Source organism: Anguilla anguilla, chromosome 7 (assembly GCF_013347855.1).
Source record: "Anguilla anguilla isolate fAngAng1 chromosome 7, fAngAng1.pri, whole genome shotgun sequence".
Classification (NCBI taxonomy): domain Eukaryota; kingdom Metazoa; phylum Chordata; class Actinopteri; order Anguilliformes; family Anguillidae; genus Anguilla; species Anguilla anguilla.
The window spans coordinates 35,322,353-35,344,460 of NC_049207.1; the positions used below are offsets into that span (position 1 = coordinate 35,322,353).

At 38.9% G+C, this 22,108-nt stretch overlaps 1 protein-coding gene across 2 annotated transcripts; it reads right to left on the reverse strand.

The window, feature by feature from the left end:
* Nucleotides 1-1,245: 1,245 nt before the first annotated feature.
* slbp (stem-loop binding protein) lies at nucleotides 1,246-22,045 on the reverse strand. Of its 2 annotated transcripts, XM_035427692.1 has the most exons (8): nucleotides 21,836-22,044; nucleotides 20,263-20,409; nucleotides 14,310-14,414; nucleotides 12,186-12,248; nucleotides 10,149-10,280; nucleotides 8,372-8,521; nucleotides 6,560-6,677; nucleotides 1,246-1,810 (listed from the first exon to the last, which is right to left on the reverse strand). In XM_035427692.1, the coding sequence occupies exons 1-8, from the start codon at nucleotides 21,889-21,891 to the stop codon at nucleotides 1,703-1,705; spliced, it is 879 nt and encodes a 292-aa protein (XP_035283583.1). In that variant the 5' UTR covers nucleotides 21,892-22,044; the 3' UTR covers nucleotides 1,246-1,702. The 2 variants fall into 2 exon arrangements, with proteins under 2 accessions (XP_035283583.1, XP_035283584.1); XM_035427693.1 differs by lacking the exon at nucleotides 12,186-12,248 and having other exon boundaries at nucleotides 21,836-22,045.
* Nucleotides 22,046-22,108: the final 63 nt, after the last annotated feature.

Consider the following 22,108-nt stretch of genomic DNA (forward strand, 5'->3'; position numbering starts at 1 on the left):
ACTTGCGCATCTGTTACCATGGCAATCGGTGTATTGCGCATGCGCAATCGGTTTAGCGTTCTCATGTGGACGGAGATATTTTTTTAAATGACGGTCATGTGGATGGGATTTTTTTTAACGGAGGGGGAAAAGAAAAATCCATATACGTGTGGACAGGGCCTTAGAATAAAGCTATCATATTTAGACCCAGACCATTTTAACATACATTTTGTAATGGCAAGCTCAGCATCACACCATGTGTGTTCATTGAGTGGTATCCTTTTCTGTTCACAAAATCATTCTCATCAGTTTCAGCATCTTGTTTCTGTGTGTGCCATCAGCACAGGAAAGTACATCAGGAAAGCTAGTGAGAACTGCGTTTATTGTTCAGGCCATGAAGGGGACTTCACATATGTCAGTGTAATAACACAACTACTCTTACAGTTCTGCACACAGTACTTCTACACTTGAATTGAGTCACCTGCCAACTTTGAAATTACCCTGTTACAGTATCTCAGTGGCAGACACTTGTGCAGGACTCAGAGTCCCATTTCTTTTGGTATCAGGTTGCAAGTCAACGGCCAGAAGGTAGGTTATTTCCTGCATCTCTGCTCAGCTAATACAAAAGCGTGAGTGCATGTTAATAGACTACATCCCTTTGATATGTATGACTATTGCAGAGAATGCATTGCTGGTGTATACTGCACTGACTTATATGCTCCAGATCCTCTAGCAAGCTTTCCCATCTTTTCAATCAATGTGCCCCATCAACAGCTGATTTAGGAATGACTTTACACCTCGTAGGGAGTATTCTACCTTGTATCTTAACTCTACGTCTGAAATCAGTTGGTGCACCAATTTTTAAGTAAGTTATTGTGTAACTGAATTTTTTTTATTTTCAAACTAGTCTACATTTGAACATAAGTTATACTGGTGGCAACAGGCTGCAGTGGTTCCTGAGCCCTCAGGAAACCAAGTAAGGAAGAGGCTTCAGAGCTGCAATAATCAAAACAATCCTTCCACTTAGTTGCTGCAGCCAACTCACCTGCAATCATATTTTTTTGGATATTTTTTCAAAATTCATGTTGAATTTTGAAAAAAAGTTCTGTCATTTGAACGGACATCATCAGAAAAGCATTTAAGAACATAAAACTGATGTTGTGGCTTGCTGAAAACAAAAGACTGGCATGCTGGCCCCAATTTATCTTGTCATCTCATTTCATAATTTGCAAACAACGTCATACAAACAAAACAATTTATTGCGGCTTAATTTTTTAATACACTTTATTTTCTTTTTCTTTAAACAGAGTGCAGATAAAATTCCTGTCATAATCACAACATGCCCCCAGGGCTAAAAAAAAAAAAAAGAAACAAGGAACATTCACACAGAACACTTTATAGCATTTATGAAAAGTAAAAAGTTACCATTTTAAAAAACTTACATAAAAATGTACACAACCCAGTCAAACTTTTTGTGAAATATGCACTGAACTAATAGGGCATGTAACAAATGTGTTAAGGAACATCTCATCAGAAAAAAAATCTTACTGAAGCATAAAGCAGACGCTAATCTTGCGCGTCTGGTTTCTTGTGTCGTTGTGGAAAAGAATGTCCTTTCAATGGCTAGCTTGTGCTGCCGTCTGCTGGCCATTTTCCCCACCTAAACTCCAGCAGCGGAGGGGCTTCACAGGCCCACCCCATGCACAAAAGTCTTCAAAATTCATCACAAGCTGAGCCATTTGCTTTCACCGTCCCCTTCATTTAGACACATTTCCAGGTCGAAAGACAGCTCAGTTTTCATGACCTTACTGGGGGTCCCTGAGCAGGAGTCCTAAAGCACAAGGAAGTTATTTAAGACGGTTTTCTTTTTGAAAAAAGGTCTGGAATCCAAAGAGAATCATAACTGCAGGATGTGATTAAACCACAAATTAGCAAGACTGCTGTAGCCAGTTCCCTGCTTGATTGATACACAAGTTTTCTGGATCCAATTCTGAATGAAACTGTAAACCAGTAGCAGTTTTCAGGGCAATTAAAATACTTAATGCAGAATTCAAGAACGTTTGAGGTATGTTCATGGACATATTTTACAAAGTTTACCATATTTGTAAAGTGAAGACAACATAGCTAGAGAGAGAGAGACCGCTAGGTAGCTAGCTAGGCTAGCGAGAGAGATAGACATATCATTAGCTAGCAAGCAAGATGGTAGTAACAAATAATAATTATGAGTGTAATGACATAACTAGAAACTCAAGGAATTGGCTATATGGCAAATATACATCTTCATATACATCTAGACCGGATTAGTTCCACTAAGGGAGGTCAGGTAACGTAATTTTTACCTGTGCAATCCTGTAATGTTATTCATGCCCAGAAGACCATGTCAGCAGTTTTCACCACGCAGGCAAATAATTACGGCTGAAAAAACCTACTTTTTCAGCAAACTCTGAGGTCCAATGATAAATCTATTCTACCTAATCTATAGTCAACTATTTTTTGATGGTACATTTTTAGAATACTGGAAATCTGGGAACAGCCAAAGACATGCTCCTTCAGTAATTTTGGGAAGCAATAAAGGGAAAGGCTTTTTCCATGCAGATCTGCCATTGAAACCACTAATGTGCAATGACAAGGCATTTAATACACTGTGTAATGCCATGTGCAATCAAAAATCTGTAGCTGCACAAGACCACAAAGAGAACACAGCTGGAAGCTGATGCCCCTCCCTCAGCCTAGTACACTCAAGTCAACTGAATAGCTCACAGTGTGAATGCAGGGTATTTTTGTAGCAGAAGTCACAAATCTGTATAATGGAATCATGGAAATTGTCCTTCAGACATTTATTATTGCTAAATCTGTAAATAGGTTCACAAACATTTTTCCAACAGATTTGTGAAACCATTTAGATTTACAGATATGTGAATCCATTCTACAGATTTGTGAATCCATTCTACACTTCACTATCATATATGACTGAAGGACAATCTCAATGATTTGCATCAAAATGCATACCATGGCTGAAACTGCATCAGTGACAATGACAAATGGTTGTACTACCCATCTCTGGCTCCAGACAAAAATGTCTATCACTGTATTCATAGCAATTTTGGTTCTCTCCATGCAGTGAATGTACATAAATGTACATCCATAAATCATTTTTAAAACTCCAGAAATTACAGGCAGTAGCACGTTGAATTTTTTGTACAACATCAAGCACTTGTATGTTTTCTGGAATCTGCAGAACCTTGATGTTTTGTTGGAAGGTTCCTTTTTTTCTCTTTTTCTTGTCCAAGATCTAAAGGAGAGTAATGGCTCTGGTAATGGGCCACAACTAGGGTTGCAAAGGGTTGGAATATTTCCGGTAAATTTCCGGAAATTTTGGAAGGGAAATTAAGTTCGGGAATTTTGCACAATTTCAATATAAAAATCTTACCTTCTAATAGTGAACTTATTTGGGGGGGAATGCACATAAAAAGCAACACTAGGTCTTATGGCATGTTTTGGTTAAAAGGATTCCCATTTAATTGAATTGTTACCATGCACTGCATTCAGCAGCGCACTCTTCCATCACATGTACTGATAATTTGCCAGCATCCCTTTAAAGGTGCAGTGTGTAGAATTTAGTGGCATCTAGCGGAACGGACTTGGCAGAAATGTAATGTAATATTCATAAGTATGTTTTAATTAGTGTATAATCCCATGAAAATAAGAATTGTTGCGTTTTCAGTACCAGAGAATGAGCCGTTTATATCTACATAGGGAGCGGGTCCTCTTCCACAGAGGCCGCCATGTTGCACCGCCATGTTTCTACAGTAGCCCAGAACAGACAAACGGCTCTAGAGAGGGTGCATTTGTGATGCCTGGGTACCTTCCAAAATAGCTGTGTGTAATACCACACGTGTTGTTTACGGCGTTGTGGTCGTTTTTAGTACAGTCTGGCTTGACTGACAATCCATTTATTCAGTAGGTGAGAGTAAAAGCTTTCTAACGATGTGTAACATGTCTAAATTTTCTTTTGGAATAGCGTTTCATTGGTCAGCGTAATCGAAAGTTTTGTTATCGCATTCACTTGCGCATTCACTCTGTGGTAGCAGTAAAATATGCTGCACCTAACGAAACGTTGTTAACGCTTTTTCGTAATTTCTTGGAAAATACTATTATTATTGAGGACTTCTGGGCATAGCTAAGCCATATGTTTGATTATGGACAAAGCTGACATCGTTTTCTGGTGTAAGACAGAAGCGGATAGAAATATATCATTGATTTACTCTGTCTCTGTCTCTATCTATTGAAAACAGATAATATTTCATCGTTGCTATGTAAGTATTACTGCTCAAAATATTTAGGTTATATACGTTATTTTTGAAATTGAGTGTCTTTACATAGGTTAGTGGTATTTTATAATGAGGATATTTCACACTGAAATGTAAGTGTTAGTTAGTAGTGTAATAGTTTTTGCGACGCATCATGTCTTTCTATGATTTACCATGCAAAGCTGCTAACGTTAGCAATAAAACGCTACCACAATTCGGAACAATTGACAATCATAATCGCTATCTTACTTGTAAGTTATGACCTATAGTTTTACAGACTAAATAACTAAATACAATTTATAAATCTATCAAGGAACCTCATCACTTGACACTTGGCTACTCGATGCTGTCGTAGACGATGACATCATTTTTAGAACTTACAGGCCTCCGTAGCTTCTCCTACGTCATTGGAAAGGGAGGGGTGAGTATTCAGTTGGTTGCAATCTGCAACCTCACCGCTAGATGCCACTAAATTCTACGCACTGCACCTTTAAATAGGAATTCAGTAAAATTACAACCCTGTGCATGCACTGCATTCTCCCATCATGTGTGCAGCCCACATTACTGCCAACACTACCGCACTGTCTGAGCCAAAGGACTACATGCTTTCAGGTAAGTTTTGATTATATTAATGGAGTGAATATATTTTATATTTTTTATGATATTTCAGTTAACCGGCAGATAGTAGCCTAATGCAAAGTACACAGTTTATACCTTGTTAATACCTTCTGCTAGCTAGCTGTTACCATGTGATGTAGCTTGATTGAGCATGCTAATTGAGGAGTTTTAATTAATCTATTTCCATTCATTCGTTATTGTAAAACATTTATTTTATAAATATTATTAAACCCTAAGGCATATTCTGAATTGTTATTTCATTATGTTTTGTTTTTGTTATGGAAAAAGGGGTCGTAAGGAATATTTTTCGTTGACTAAAATAACGCTGTCTGGTAAGTAGGATATTTTTATCGCTGTGAAGCGGCATGGAGACGTCATATAAATATTGGTACTTTTGGACAAGCAGTTAAGGCCAAATCATGGTCCGGACGTAGCATATGCGGACCGGACTCCGCGCGGTCAAAATGACGAAATAGCGGACCTCAGCGTATGTCCGCCTTGGCATGTCCGCACGAAGCTCAATTTTTGTGACCGCGCGTACCTAGCGTACGCATACCTGTGTAACACAAATCATGGCTCGGTATGAAACTGTTTCACATCGACATGCATTTCATGTGGCACTGGAAACACGCGGTGATGCGGAATACACAAAATAGACATGGAGTGGACATTTGAAGAGAGACTGGCTGAAGAGGTGAGAAGGTACAGGCACCTATGCGATTCATCCCAACGGGATTATAAAGATTTTCAGAAGAACAACAATTCATAGAGAGAAATAAGCACAACGCTGGGCAAGGACGAGTCCATGTTGTTTACAGTCTAACTTCCGGCAGAAAAGGAAAACGACGCGCAAAGATTGTGGGAAATGTAGGGCTTGGGTATGCGGTGGTACGACTGGAGTATGAAAGGGCGAACGACTGCGGACTGTCCGTCCGCACAGCGTATGCGCCCTGTACTTATAGACTGTGTAAAAGCCTTCAGCCTCTCTTCAAAACTTCCCGTCTTTGGTCATGTAGTGTGCTGCCGACGTCACTTGCCACTACTCACGGTATGCTGCTCATCACTAGAACCACCGGGTCAACTGACCCCTTGCGCAGTAAAATGGGATGTATTTTGTTAATGTTTATTCCACATGTCTGTCATTCCTTGACTTTTTCTAAAAACTTGCGCTTCAAATATCTATGTAAATAGAATTCTAAAACAACACTCGGAAGACTGTTTTTGGAGGTTTTTTAGGTGTTAAGAGAAAAGTCTTTTTTTTTTGGAGGGGGGTCATAGGGAATCTTTGCAATTATGTCTGCTTATGATATGGTAAAAGGTTTGTTTCTATTTGCATATGACATGGTAAATGCAGCCTGAGCTAATAGGGCTATATTTCAATTTTATTCCCGTTATTTCCCACTAATTCCCATAAATTCCTGTTAATTCCCATGGAAAGTTTCCATCCTTGAATATTCCCGGAATTTTGCAACCCTAGCCACAACATTAAATGTTTTGGACAGAACTGCTCTTGACAGTCTGGATGCTCGATGAGCACCAAGCCACAGCAAAACAAGGTTAAAGTAAGACCTACAATGAGAATCTTTACTCCCAGAAATGCTGCTACAATGTACATACAAATCTATTAGAAGGTGAAAAGCTGGAATAGTTACCTCTGGAACAGATGCTGAAGTTTTGCAGACTTTAGGTTGCTGAGTATTAGCCCCAGACTCTGAAGGGTTGGTCATCCCAGATTCAGTCTCCATGATGTCATCCAGGTCTATCTCCTCTCTGGAGTAGTTTAAGAAAGAAGGAAAAAAGCCAACCGAATAATTATTACAGGTTCCAGGATTCTGTGGCTGCAAATTTCAGACAACATCGGTGTTTTGTAAAAGCCACATTACATCACACTTAAAAAGACTGCACACTTTCAAGGGAAGCAAAGGACAAACCCACATTTATTCCTAAAAATGAAACAAAATTTAAGTGTTTTATTATATACAGTTGAGGCCAAATGTTTACATGCACCTAGGCTAAAGACATTCAAACTCAATTTTTCACAACTCCACACATTTCATGCATGTCCTGTGTTAAGTCAGTTAGCATATCTACTTTATTTCCATAAGCGGTCATTTCAAAATAATGGCTAAAAGACCGATTTATTTCAGCTTTCATGTACTATATCACATTTTCAGTGGGTCAAAAGTTTACATACACTTTGTTAGTATTTGGTGGCATTGCCTTTTAATTGCTTAACTTAAAATGCTTGGAGTAGCCTTCCACAATCTTCTCCCAATACTTTGCTGGAAGTTTTGCCCATTCCTCCTGACAGAACTGGTGGAACTCAGTCAGGTTTGTGGGCCTCCTTGCTCAGACATGCTTTTTCAGTTCAGTCCAAATTTTCTATGGCATTCAGGTCAGGGCTTTGTGATGGCCACTCCAATACTTTCACTTTTTTGTCACTTGTTTTGTTTTTTCCCTCCATACATAGCTCTGATCATTATGGCCAAACAGTTCCATTTTTGTTTCATATCACCAAAGAACACTCCAAAAGGCTAAGTCTTCGTCCTGGTGATCACCTGCAAACTACATTCTGGCTTTTTAAAAAATGATTTTCTGAACTTTTTGGCCATAATGATCAGCGCTATGTATGGAGGAAAAAGGGTGAGGCGTTTCATCTGAAGAACACCATCCCGACTGTGAAGCATGGGGGTGGCAGCATCATGTTGTGGGGGGTTTTGCTGGAAAAGGGACTGGTGCACTTCAGAAAATAGATGGCATCATGAGGAAGGAGGATTATCTAAAAATACTGAAGCAATACCTCAAGACATCAGCTAGAAAGTTAAAATTTGGTCGCAACTGGGACTTCCAACAGGACAATGATCCTAAGTGTACCTCCAAACTTGTAACAAAATGGTTTAAAGACAACAAATTGAAAGTACAGGAGTGCCAATCACAAAGCCTGGACTGAACTGAAAAAGCATGTCCGATCAAGGTGGCCCACAAACCTGAAGTATTGTGAGGAGCTTGTGGAAGGCTACCCCAAGCATTTGATTCAAGTTAAGCAATTAAAAGGCAATGCCACAAAATACTAACAAAGTGTATGTAAACTTTTGACCCACTGAAAATGTGATATAGTACATAAAAGTTGAAATAAATCTGTCTCTTAGCTATTATTATGAAATAACCTCTTATGGAAATAAAGTTGTGAAAATTGAGTTTGAATGTCTTTAGCCTAGGTGTATGTAAATTTTTGGCCTCAACTGTACAGTACATGCACATATATACATACAAATATCGTTTACACAGAAATGTATGCTCCACATACTCCACAAATGATTTTAATGGAAATGATTGTGAAATACTTCACTGCTTGTAGTGGCATACTATGTTTTTGTATTCCCGATGCACATGATTTCTATACAGAGAATGCAGATGAGCTTTACAGTGCCTAGGCTGCGGGGGTCTGTAAGCGGGGTTCATACATGGCTTGCAGGTCACTGCCTTCCTGGGCCGGGGGGTCCCATGCATGGAGCTTCACCCTCCACAGTTTAATCTGCTGGTCCCAGGACCGCCGGCTGTATTTCTTAAACTTGTTTGGTGTCCTCGGATGTATGCCTGGCTGGCGCAGGTGCCTGAAACAACCACACCAAAAAAAAAAAAAAAAACATTCAACATTGGCGTAACAATCAACTGCAATTTGGATGGCTGGTATGTTATCTCCCAAGTTACATTTGGCGGGGTATGCCCCATACCTATACACCACTCTACAGAGTTTGGCACTTTTCAAGGTTTCCTACAGAAATAACAAGAATGATTCTCAGCCCTCAAGAACATTAACATCTGTACATTCGGACCTCATGTGAACACAGAATTCAGATGCAACTTCACATATCCACACAATGATATTATACAAGTTGTTTTGCAATTTCTCCTTTTTTCCTGCCGATTTTACCATCATGAATGCTCCAGTCCCACAATCAATAATTCTCCAAACTGGACATTTAGCTACACCTACAAACAATGAAATCTCAAAGCAGTCTGATGAAAGTAGCCAATTGTAGGATACTCAGATATTCTGGCAAAATGGGCATATAAGGAAGTGCACATGATGCTAGAACACTTTTTTTTTTAAGTTTGTGGTTGTCATTGTTTTGTGTAAAACTTGCTTTCAAGCTTGCTTGCAAACTAATAATTGACAAAAAATGTAAGCTGTATAATCCTTGTGGGAAACAGTTATATTTTGGAAATGCATTCCCCATCATTTGACATGCAAACCCACATAATATCGTTGCATGGCTGGGTAGGTTTTTTTTAGACTAACTTTTGAACTGGTACGATGTCAACCTTCTTTAAAATAACGAGCAAACGGCAACATTAAAAAACGTCATCTCTTAACAGTTTCGCTTTTGTCATTTTGACCAAGTTTAACATTAGCTAGCTTGCTAACGGTACTTGCTGTCACTAAGTGAGTCGACAGAGCAAGTGTAATGTTAGTGAGGAAGACAGAATCAATAAACCACCAAAATCTATGTTGCAATTTGATCCGGTAGGTAGGCCTACCGGTCATGTGAGAACTGGTGCCATACTGTTACCAGGTTTCACTACCCTACTCATGATCAGACTAGTGACTAGTTAGGCCCTAAAACTTCAGACAACTATTGCAGGGTTTGTCCAGCCACAGGCTTGATCTGCAGGCCTGTAATCTGGGTACTATTGCAGTCCTTTTGTGAAGCGCAGCAATCTAAATGCACAAGCATACAGGCAAGATAAATGACGGTCAATTTGACCATTCATGGCCATTTAGGTAAGTTATCATAACTTAATTTCCTTACACAAGAATGAAATTCAAATTATATCAGAACAAACAACGAAAACTTGTAATGTGGCAGCACTGTTTTCAGCTTAACAGTGAGGATTTATGGTGACTTTTTCCACATGACTGCAAAGAAACCTGTTGATTTTGAGCACTTTAACTTCATAGACTAGCATAAGTCTCATCTGCGTTTAGAGGAGCTGGAGATGCCAGGAATGCAGTGTAAGTATTTATTTTTTTATACATGTGGGCATGTGCTTAACTTGCCATTTGCATTTTCTAAGTTGTGCCTCCCAATATCAGATTGCCAAAAATGTGAGGAGGGATGATGGGACCTGAGGTCCAATGCTTGGACTGTTTTAGGAGCTTCAGAATTCTGCTCATGAATATGCAGGGAAGGTTTTGCCCATAGAGAGCAGCATTTGCAATTCTTTTGTTGTACTCACTTGGGCACTTCCCGGATGTAGCGGTCATAGGCAAGGGTGTTCTTCCCATAGTTAATCTGCTTCTGTCTCCTTAACAAAACCACCTCATCAGTCTCCATTTCAGCAGGGATGGGAGAATCCCTGGAATCCGAGCTGGAGAGAGACACAAAGGAACAGGAAATATAAATGCGCGCACACACACACCATGCACGCACGCACGCACACACACACACAGCAAAAAAACTAAACCTTAAGTACAGCATTATCAACTTGGCTGAATTAAGTAACTCTTAGTTTTCTAATTTTAAGTTAAGTCACTATCTATCGCTGAATTAGGTAACACAATGGTGATTGAGCCCATTATTATATTAATTTATATTATTATTATAATAATTTATGATTAAAGAACTGGGTGTCTGTGGCGACATTCAAGCGGCGCATAGTTAGTGACGCATTTTCCATCACTCATCAGTGGTTGGTCCGCCAGAGAGGGTAGGCGGAGCTAACACAACAGGCTCGCTCTTTAACTCACTTGTGTGTGAGCGGCGTACTGTTTTTTTTCTGGTGTCTGCTAGCGTTACAGAGAAAGGGGGGGAGATTATGGAACCCTAATAAGTTTTTGTGTAACATGAGAGGTCATATTATTTGTTGATGTAGTTTTCGTATTACATTTGATGACAATGTAACATTACTAAATTACATAGCTATTTGCACAGCTAACGCTAGCTACCGGACCATGTCAAGAAAGGCAACATTAGTTTAGACAATGTTGCGCACAGTATCCATCTCTCATATCAGGTAACGTTGCGTTAGCTAGCTAGCTAATGTAATTAACGCAATCTAGTCAGCTAACAATTAGAAAAAACGCTAGCTAACGCTACCGACCGGTACCGACCTCGTAAACCGTCTATCGAATGCAATGCTACCTTGTTGCAACCTTGCAATGTAGCTAACTAAAGGCCAGTTCAGATCAATGATTCGCAACGAGACTGGATGCAACCTGCAAAATTCCAAGACGTCTGATTGTAAACGTTCTAAAACTGCACTTAGCGATTTGACAAGGTGGGTCTTTTGAGACCCCAGGCAACAGCTTCAGACGCTCTGCAACTAACCAGTTCACACCGCTGCAATTTCATCTGCAACATTCTAAAACCGTTTCGTCTCGTTGCGAATCATTGATCTGAACTGGCCTTAACGTTATCGTTATTTACATTGCCATCAAGTTCATCAATATATTGATCGGAATAAAGCCGGGGTATAGGTGGAGCAGAGCGGGTCTGATTTCTGTGTAAAGATGTCAAGCTGGAGAAAACTAAATAAAAGAATATGGCAGTATGGATTAGCTTTATTATTTTATTACGCTTCCTCATACGTTCCTTCAGCCTTGATGCCCTTTTTTGATGAAATCTCCTTTGTTTTTGTTTTATTCTTCTTGTTCTGATTGCTAATTTAACACCCAGCTCAGCTTTATTCTCAAACAGTTTAGCTAGCAAAACCAGAAACAACAAGGCAGTTGTTTCAAAAATATCACACAACAATCATTCACGAAAAAGATTGTTTATTGTGCACGAGATACATAATTGCACGAACCACAGCGAATCCCACAAATTCTTCTCTGCAGTGTAAAGATGTTCATACCGAGCAAAATGTGGATAAAGAACGTTTGTGGAAATTGATCATCACTAATTCTACCCCAGGTCTGCTACAGCATTTTAACCCGGCTCGGCAGTGTAAAGACAGCTTAAGTTAGCCTAATGTTAGACAATGAATGAGTATGTACATAACGTTACTTGTATAACAACCATTTTTTATTAAGTAAATAATAAATGTAATAGTTGGCGTGGCCCAGTTGCCAACTGACTGACGTCACACAGGCGACACTGGTTGGATCCGGTTGGATCTATGGGAAGTGAGGTCCAAAAACACACCTGCAATTACCGCTTCTCGCCATTGGTACCGCCAAAGAGAACGAAACGGAAATCTTCGAGATTGTAACTTTAATATAATGCTGGTTTCATAAGACATATATAGTGTGTGCACATGCACGCAAGCACAAACCTTCCTGATGAAGTTTTTCTTTCTCTTTCATTGAAGTCATTTGCCAAAATTCTCCTCCTGTATCTGAAAAGGGAGAAGCGGAACATTTTTCTCTGACACACCTTCAGACATGTGCATCAGGCCTGGTCTGAGCCAACCCACAATATGGGGCCACAGGAAACTGGACATATGGGGTTTGGGTATTGGTCACTCCCTCACTACTGCTGCTTGGCTTCAGCAAAATTATGTATTTATTTATTTAATCAGCTATGACTGTATGCATACACTTAACACAACATTTAAGAGACTTTCAACCACCACTAAGGGATGTTTACATTGGGGTCTGCAAACTAGTTTTTCAATAAAGATGACAATTAAAATAACATTAATAAGGACTTTAAAATTAACCAAAAACATATTAGTGAATGCAAGTGTATAGACAATGAACTACTCGTAATAAAGAGTACAGTAGTGTAACTGAAAATACTGCAGCGTTTTCAGAAGAAATTTAGCTAATAATGAATTTACTAGAGCCCGACCGATATATCGGTGTGGCCGATATATCGGCCATTATTTGACTTATTTGACAACATCGGGATCGGCAGTTATGCCGCTGATGTGTCCCGATGTTTTAATAAGTATAATAAACAAAAAAACAATGATTATTTATCTGTACTTGTCTGTTCGAACGTCGTAATTGCTATTTACTAGAATTATCCAGTAGAGGGAGCTCTAATACAAGCGTGAACTGCAGCAGCTGACGCGCTACTTCTCTAATAAGAAGTGTCACTCGTGCCTCATCCAATATTCTCCACTGCAAGACTTGTCTGCACAGATTCGATTGCCGCAATAAAGGTATGTATATTTAGTGAAAGTTTTTTAATTAAATGCGTTTATACGACCACTATGTTTATCAATCCTCATTATCAAGCGAGCGAGCTAGCTAACATATTTGGTTCACTTTAGCAAGCTAGCTGGCTAGCAAGCCTTTATGAAGTGGCAGTGAGCACATAAGCAGCGTAGGATCTACATTTCCAGAGGACATCGCTGTATCTCAAATATATAACCAGCCAAAATAAAATGGTGATTGAATGCATCACACATTTGTTTTTTTATGAGATGATATTAGCTACTATATGATGCTGTGTCAATGGCCAATGCGTTATTGCAAGCGAGTGTGTCATCTAGTCACGCGTCATCGTAGTAAGCTAACCAGACAGTAAAAACGCAGATAAAACACTTCTAACATGGATCATTTTAAGCCATGTTATCTCGCTTTGTCGTGATAACATGAGAGAAGGATTGCTGTTGGACAAGTGAATCAACCAACAGTTAGCACGGGTAACCTGCATGAAAGCGCATTGTAGTTTTTTTCACATATTTCATCCAGTCAATTTAATTTCATCTAACGTTACACTTGATTCACTCTTTAGCTCCGCTAGATAGTCTTACTCTTTGAGATCATGTAGTAGGAATAAAATAAGAAAATATAATTAATGTACTGAGAATAGATGCTAAGAAATAATAACAAATTATTATTATTAATAATAATAATAATAATAATAATAACAACAACAATAATATTCATAAAAATACATGTTTGAAACTGGAAAACAGATTTTTTTTAATTAATTTTTTTATAGATGGCTGGAAAAGAAAGGAGTAAAAGCAAGGTGTGGGGTTATTTTGATTTCACACACTTAAAGATGGTGTTAATATATATATATATTTAATTTAATATCATCTTTTACTTTTTTTATCTAAAAAGTTCTTTGTGTGTTTATTTTTATTTTTATTTGTTTGCTTATAAGTTAAATGTTCTTAAATATAGAAACTTTAATAACATATAATAAAAAACGTTTTTCAAATTGATTTGAAAATGTTGCACTTTTTGACAAAATATCGGTCAAAACAGTGGTAATCGGTGGGCTAGGACTCTCCAAAATCGGGATCGGCATCGGACCCAAAAATCTGGCATCGTTCGGGCTCTAGAATTTACTGTGACATACTTCTTGATACTTAGATGAGGATAAATTAGCTTTTGTCCTATCTATTGTCTGTTTGATAATGTACACAAGCTCACAGTCCCGATTTAACATAACAGCAAGCTTTCATGCAAATGGGTAGAATACGACAACTACTAACCTTTGCATGTCACGAAGGACGCCTGAACGCATCTCCTCTTCCTCCACCTCACTGCCCCAGTCAGCACATCTTGACACCGGGCCCCCGCTTTCAGGAGTGGTAAAGCTAAAAGAAGTAACAGATGTAAGAGGTCGAAGGAAAGTAAGGCAGTTTTCAGAGACATGGGGTAGGGGGAGACTTCTGGGAAAAATTTGTATACTTTAGAGGTCCCTGCTAAAAAGTAGTAATAGAGGGCGACATCATATTATAATTTCCACAGGGCAGCCAACTCTCAAGCAATTTGTAAGACCCCCACGTAGGCAGGAGATTGATATGACAAATAACTAACTTTGCAGCTTTAAAATAAACTTGAGCATTACTATTAGTATTAGCACAGCACAGTGTATTGTTGAAGACGTTATGAATGTGATGACAGAACTTTAGGTAAACGATGCTCTTCTGGAGACAAACATTTGTCAAATAAATAACCTGTTAAGTCCATTATGTGCCCTCATCAACCAGCATAAAGTAAATACCTTTTTCTGGCGAAGAACCTAGAATAGGCTTGAAAAATAGCCTAACATTGCAGTCTAAGGCTGTAGCCTAGGATTCGCTATTAGTCTATGCCTATTTAACTTACCACCACATTTGTTACTAATTGGTATTTTGTTATCATTTGAGAAGCCTACTTTATTCTATTTAGCAGACAGATGTTTGAGAATTAATGTCCTGTCCAGGAGTGGGACTTTTAAACATTAACCCCTTGGCGCACATGCCAAATCTTGCCAATCCTTGCCCATTTAGGGGGTACCCTATTTAAAGCCTTATAACTCCAGATATGAACACCACAGAGACTTGAAAAATGGCTTAAATGAATCAAGGCATGTGTACAATTTACAATACTAACGCAGATTAGTTTATATTCATCATTTTGGAAGAAATAAAGTGCCACAAATGCAATTGTCTAGACAAAAAATCAAAAATGAATTTGCACTTTTTTAGTTTGCAATTAAATACTGAGAGATTGCATATATACAGCAGGTTAAACTATACATGTGCTGGATCAAAGACTTCTTGACCACAAGTTCATAAAATCTAAGGGTGGCTATGTAGAACTACTATAGGTTTATGAAGCAAAAACTAAGCAGTGTACCCAGTGTCTCCAAATCTATCCAAAATGTCTAAATTATGCATTGCTGTAAATCACAACATATTCACGTATTTCACTGCAAATCAACTGTTTTGTCTAAAGAAACTCACTGTTGCATCATTTTCAAGTGAGAATTACAAGTTTTCCGTCAGTACAGGGGTATAAAATATCTATGGGTCCAGAAACATATCCAAAATCTCTCCAAAAATGAAGAAAATTATTTTTGTCCATTATAAAGCATATAAACGAGCCCCTTCTGAAGGTTTATGATGGAATATTGCTATGACATTAAAAAATAATGCAAAATTATTGTCACACAATGCGGTACAGTACCTAAATGTGTAATAATTAACTCTTGTATGTATTTATATACTCTGTACTCTCGTATGTTTTCTTGTATGGGGATGGGACTACATGAAAACAATTTTCAACCGTCCACCACGTTTTGGCAATGTTCCAAATCTCACGTCATCACTGTTGCATGCTTCACAAAAATTATTACACTACTAACGCTTACATTACAGTGTGAAATATCCACATTATATAATACCACTAACCGATTTAAAGATACTCAATTACCAAAATAACGTATATAACCAAAGTATTTTGAGCAGTAATACTTACATAGCAATGATGAAATCTTATCTATGTTCAGTAGATGGAGACAGAGACAGTAATATACTGTTCTATTCGCTTCAGTTTTGCTCCAGAAAACAATGTCAGCTAGGTCTATCAGCAAACATATGGCTTAGATATGCCCAGAAGTCCTCAATAATAATTGTATTTTCCGAGAAATTATGAAAAATCATTGACCACGTTTTGTTAGGAGTAGCGTCTTTTACTGCTACCAGAAAGTGAATGCGTAAGTGATAAGAAATTTTTCGGTTACGCTGACCTAAAAAAACGCTATTCCAAAAGAAAAATTAGACATGTTATACATCGTTAGAAAGCTTATACTCCCACCTACTGAATAAACAAATTGTCAATCAAGCCGGACTATACTAAAAAGGGCGACAACGCCATAAACAACACGTGTGGTATTACGCACAGCTATTTTGGAAGATACCCAGGCATCACAAATGCGCGTATATTTCACAAACGGATTGTCGAAGACAATGTATGACCACTCAGTCTCAAAAGGGACATATCTATGCGTAAAACCCACGGTAAGGTTGTATATTTATTCCATATTTAGTCCCAGATATTGACCGTAGAATGACATGGTATCATTTTTTTAAACTTTTTCTCGTTTATTTCGTTATGCAGTGAGCAGCGTTTTCACTGCTGTATTGGTATATCTTAGGACTACTGTCGGGTTTATCTTGTTGCTATGATGGAATACGATTTTTTAGTGGTGAAAGAATATTTTTTTGAATGCCAAGATAGAAAATATTGTCCATTATGTCATGGGTGGGAGGTGTAGTTGTAAATGAGACTGTAGGGAGGGGGGCGTGTTAAATGAACGACCAGAGCGACAATGGTGGTGCTGCGAAACTCCGTATTCGGCATCGTTGTCGTGTATCGTCTACTTATGAAAATAAAACAACGCGTTTCTGTTTTTAACTCGTACTTTATTTGCAGTAGCACTGAATGTCTGAGTTCAGTAATCTGGGCACGCCGTCATGCCGACCACTAGGGGGCTTGCACGAAGGGGTTAAATTGCTGAAAATTTAAAAATACATTTTTTTAAATCGCCAAAGTTAATAAAATAACTTATAACAGTTTGCATTTAGTGTCCTATTCTCACTGTGAATGTCGTAGGCTTGTGTTTTCAAGTATTAATGCTGATCAGGTGTCGGTTTTGACATTTGAGAGGTTGTGATCCGGACATGGGAAAAATGGTCCTTGATCAGCTCTCAAGTGATAACCTAGGCATCTGCTAGCGTGCCCTGCAAAAATCTAATTGACATTCCTTGAAATGATTCGCAAAGAACAGAACAGAAAAGGTGCCATCTGGGCTCACTTTGAACAGACAAGAAAATAAAGTCAAACGCAAACTGCAACACCAAGACAACATACTCCAACAGCACTGGAACGATACAAAATTATGTAAAATCTAAACACTGGACAGTGACTGTGAGTAACGTGCTATTTGCTTGAGGGCAACCGCATCTAATTCTCAGCAAATGTTAATGAGAGCTGTCACTTTGAAGAAGGTGGACAAAACTAGGCAAAAAAAAAAAAAAAACCGTGACTAGCAGTGTTCCTGTTCTTATTAAAGGAAAGCCTCCTTAACTTTTTCTTTGTGGTCACTTAAGTAGGCAGTATACTTCGTAAGAAGTAGAACTTTTTGAGCAAAAAGACGCAATGGGAACAACTGAAGAACAAAAAGACGTGGTGTTGTGGGTTCTCACGGTGCAGTGTGCGACGGCCTCCAGGGAGAACTTTTAGAAAATGTCTTCCTTGTTCTCCGACCTCCCCCTCTCAGCTATTGGTCCAAATATCACATGGTTGGTCACGTCACGGTTCTGAGGGCAGACTTCACGTGCTTATGTACGGAGAGTCAACGCCAATCTCTCTTCTGTAGAGATGGGAATTCTGTAAGTTCTCACGTTTGATGAATGGTGCTACTTGTTTCAGTAAGTCATCAAAACGCCTAGCACACATGCGGAAATAAGAGAAAGTGGACCCCCCTCATCTAAACTTTGCCCAATGTACAGACAAAACTCTCCATTCTCTGTCCTACTCCGATTTAGAGGGCGAATCTCCTTCACCTTTTTTTTCTTCTTTTGCATAGCTAGATAAACTAAAGCCACTTTAAACTTTTTGTTTTGTGTTGTGATCTCACGTAGCCCTTCCCTTTATACATCCATGGCGTAGCCGCGAGACGCAGGTCTGAGCGAGATTCCAGCCCTGGTTAATAGCTGGCTCGTAATTATTCACGCCCCAGCGGCGTGGAGTGACTTTAAACGGTGCGGTGTTCTCACTGAGTATACCGACAACAGTGTTCGTGGACATGTTCGCCGGTGGTTCTCAATCCTAAAGTTCTTTCTTCTTACCGAGTATACCGCCAGCTTGAAATAAAACATTCATTTAAAATTTTGCTTGTTTTTTATTTAGTAGAATTTAGATTCACATTAATGAATAAATATTCAGTAAACCCAATACTTTATCACCATTGTATCCGCAACACATTTGTAGCTGTCCATTCTGTACTAACCATAGTATGGCTGCTTTAATGCAATTTGTAAGTTGTAATTATACAGGCAGGCCGCATTTGCTTTTGAAGTACACTGTGGCTGCTTTTGCAACATTTTAATTAATAGCACATCTTGTCTATAGTCGGGGAGTGCGACAGTTTAAATTGAAATGCAGATTTTAAAAAGTTCCCCCCACCCCCCGAACCTTGTTATTTAAATGTGCAAAAAATTGTGCACTATGTAGCCGCTTAGCAATTTTTGGAGTTTTTCCCCATCCCTAGTCCTGCCCTTTCACTATTTTTTTCATTTTTATTTTGGCTACAGAAAGCTACCAGCTGTCTTTGCACTCAAGTTACACATCTGCCGTTAATAAATGTTGTGACTGAAACACCGGTAGCTAGCTAACGTTATTATATACAGCTGAGTTGGCATCTGGTAATATTTTGATATCAATAATTTTGTATAAAGACAGATTTTCATGACTTGTGTAAAAAAAAAAAAAAAAAAAATTAAATTAAAAAAAATTCACATGTAGTTTATATATTGTAGGGTTTTTAAAAACATTTTTGCTAAAACATACTTATTCCTTCCATTGATACCTGCATTTTTCTGTAGTACTTCTGCAAAACCTACTGTCTTTTGTGTCATTTTAACAGAAAATGTGTATGCAAATTTTGTGAGTATATCAATTTGTAAATAAACTAATTGTAAGTAAATAATTGTAATTGTAAAATTGTAAATAAAAACAAACTTGAAACACAGTATGTATGCTCATCTTATGTGATCATACATGGGATGACCACTGACTAACTTAGCAATCGGAAAGTTGATAAAATAACCATTTCACCCATTTTACTCCAGAGTGATATTAATTTTTGCGTAAAAATCTGCCTAGAGCCACTAAACATTTTCATTGTTCGCACTAGATATTTATGTCTCTGCTGTGCGTGTGCGAGCAAGTCTGCTCTCCCACTCTTAAAGTCTTATAGTGACACTCAGAGACAACATTCTCCGCTAGAAAATTTGGACAAGACCAGCAGTGGGTTGTTCGCAAACAAGTCTGATCTTTGAGCCGGGGTAACTACACACTCTGTGTCCCCTGCACCATTGGCAAACCCCTATTTGGGGTTCCATTGCAACTGTAATGTGTCAACCTCTTACTGAGTACAACACTATCACATGATTGTGCTGGTCTACTTGTTAATGTAATTTATAGGTCAAACTATTGCTATCTATGGCCTATTTTGTAAAACCGGGAACGTTACTGAACAAAGCCATTTGGGAGCCAAAAGAGCCAGCCCCCAGCACTGCAGGCTAATCATGATGGATCATACATCACAGCCTGTTGTTATAGCTAGGCTACATAAGATGAAATGTACAACAGACATTTTTCAGGACGAAATCACCTTGCATAAGGCCTACAGTGCCTGCTCCACCTGTGATTCCCAAGCCTGAGATAATATCAGACTCAGATGATGAGCTTTAACAGTTATTCCTGCTTTAACAGTTATTTGCACATGCTCTGACTACAGTAAATGTGATGGTACAGGAAATTGGCAGAGTTAAATACCCTTTTGTGTGGAGCTGCAGCAAATATTTTGTGCCATCAAATTTTATGCTGTGCTAACAACTGAAAAGGTTACTGCCACAAATATAAATATTTAGGCTGGACCCCAAATTTTACCTTGCAGGCCTGCTATCGGTGCATCTGCGTCCTTTCCCTCTTTTCTCCGCATCATCGAACACTGTGGAGTCCGGGTCACCCTGTGGCCTCAGATTGCCGTCTGCGCCGCGTTTCCGGCAATGGGACCAGCGCGAAGGACCCCTACTCCTGTGAAGCACAGATACAGACCCTGAATCTGGAGGGAGACTGTGAAAAAAAAATGTAATAAATCTAGCAAGCTAGAAATTGGCGCATTAAAAGGCAAAAATACTGGTTACACCAGCTAGAACAGTGGCTCTCAACCTTGGTCTTGGGGGCCCACTGTGTACACTGCTTTTTGTTCCACCCACAATTGCATTTCATGTTTAGATGGATTACTCACCCTCTAAAGCCACATTGCCAGAAATTGCAATGCATGCCATGAAGATTATAATTCCCACTGCATTTGTTGTGTTATCTTGCAAACAATTACACAAATTATATAATTACATTACATTACAGGCATTTAGCAGACGCTCTTATCCAGAGCGACGTACAACAAGTGCATTCGTACAATCGTTTAATAATTACAATCGTGGTTGGAACGAAAACCTGCAGTGGGCCCCAAGACCGAGGTATAGACCCACTGAGCTAGAACTTAAAAGCATAACGTCAGTTAGACTAATGTCAGCCATAACTAAATATCTAAATAAACCAGGAGCGAATATGCTGCTTTTCGGGATACACATACTGCAAGTACAATGGCATAGGTTACAACGTGGTCATTATTATAGCTGGCTAATATTAGCAAGTTCGCATAGCTGACTAGCAAGCAAACAAATGCCACGTTAAGCTTGGTAGCAGCAGCAGAGTCAAAACAATGTTCATTTCACTGATATAGCCAGGTGACCCACTTGTTAACTTACACTAACTACCATTCAAAGTTCGCGCCAAACCGCCATTTTAGACCACACGGATCATAACATCGCTAAGTTTTGAGTAACAAAAACTAGTTTGCTCGCCAATTCTTTTTATTTGCTACCGATTCATTTATAAATCCTAGACGAATGTGATTAACTTGCTCACTTTATGCAGATTAACGTTAATTCACTGCCTACCTAGATCGAACTCCATACCCATTCAGCTGTCAGACGCACATTCGGCTAACGTTAGCACACTAACGTTAACATTTGTTAGCATCAAGAATTTTTGCTAACTAATATTTAGCTAGCCAGCCTACTAGTCTTATCTAGATTGTCGTCTAAACTTAAATTATTGTTCACTGTCAAATCTCCTTAGAATACAACGAACTGCCGAGTTGCAGTAGCACTAGTCTAGCTATCACAGCTAGTCCAAATAGACGAGCTGTAGTGTAGCTAGCCAGTTAAAACCTAAACATTTCGCTCGGTTTACTAGAGTGCCACGGTAAACATAAATGCAAGTTGCAATCTATTGTTTAGCAAAGTAGGCTAGTGGCGATAATGGAAATTCTGGTGAGCAAATTTGAGTTAATGCTAATTCTGACGAAAACGAAACAAAGAAAGAAACCCGCCATCTAGCTAGCTGTAACTAAACTAATCTATAGCTCGCTTCAGATAAAGCCAAGTCACCTCACCTGCTCTCATCTGTCCTCCGATCATCGTAGTGTCTTGAACTGAGTGTAAAAGACATTGTTTTCTGTAAGGTATTGCGATTAAACCTAGTTGAACAGCACCCGGAACAATTCTGTTGGGAGTATCGACTAGGCAGCAACCTGATAACCAATGCGGAGAAACAATTTTAATACAACGCGCCAAGGAGATGGCGTTCGGACAGTACCAATGCAACACGTCACATAGGGGGAGGTCCGAACTATAGACATTTATTATGTCTATGGTCCGAACCCCCA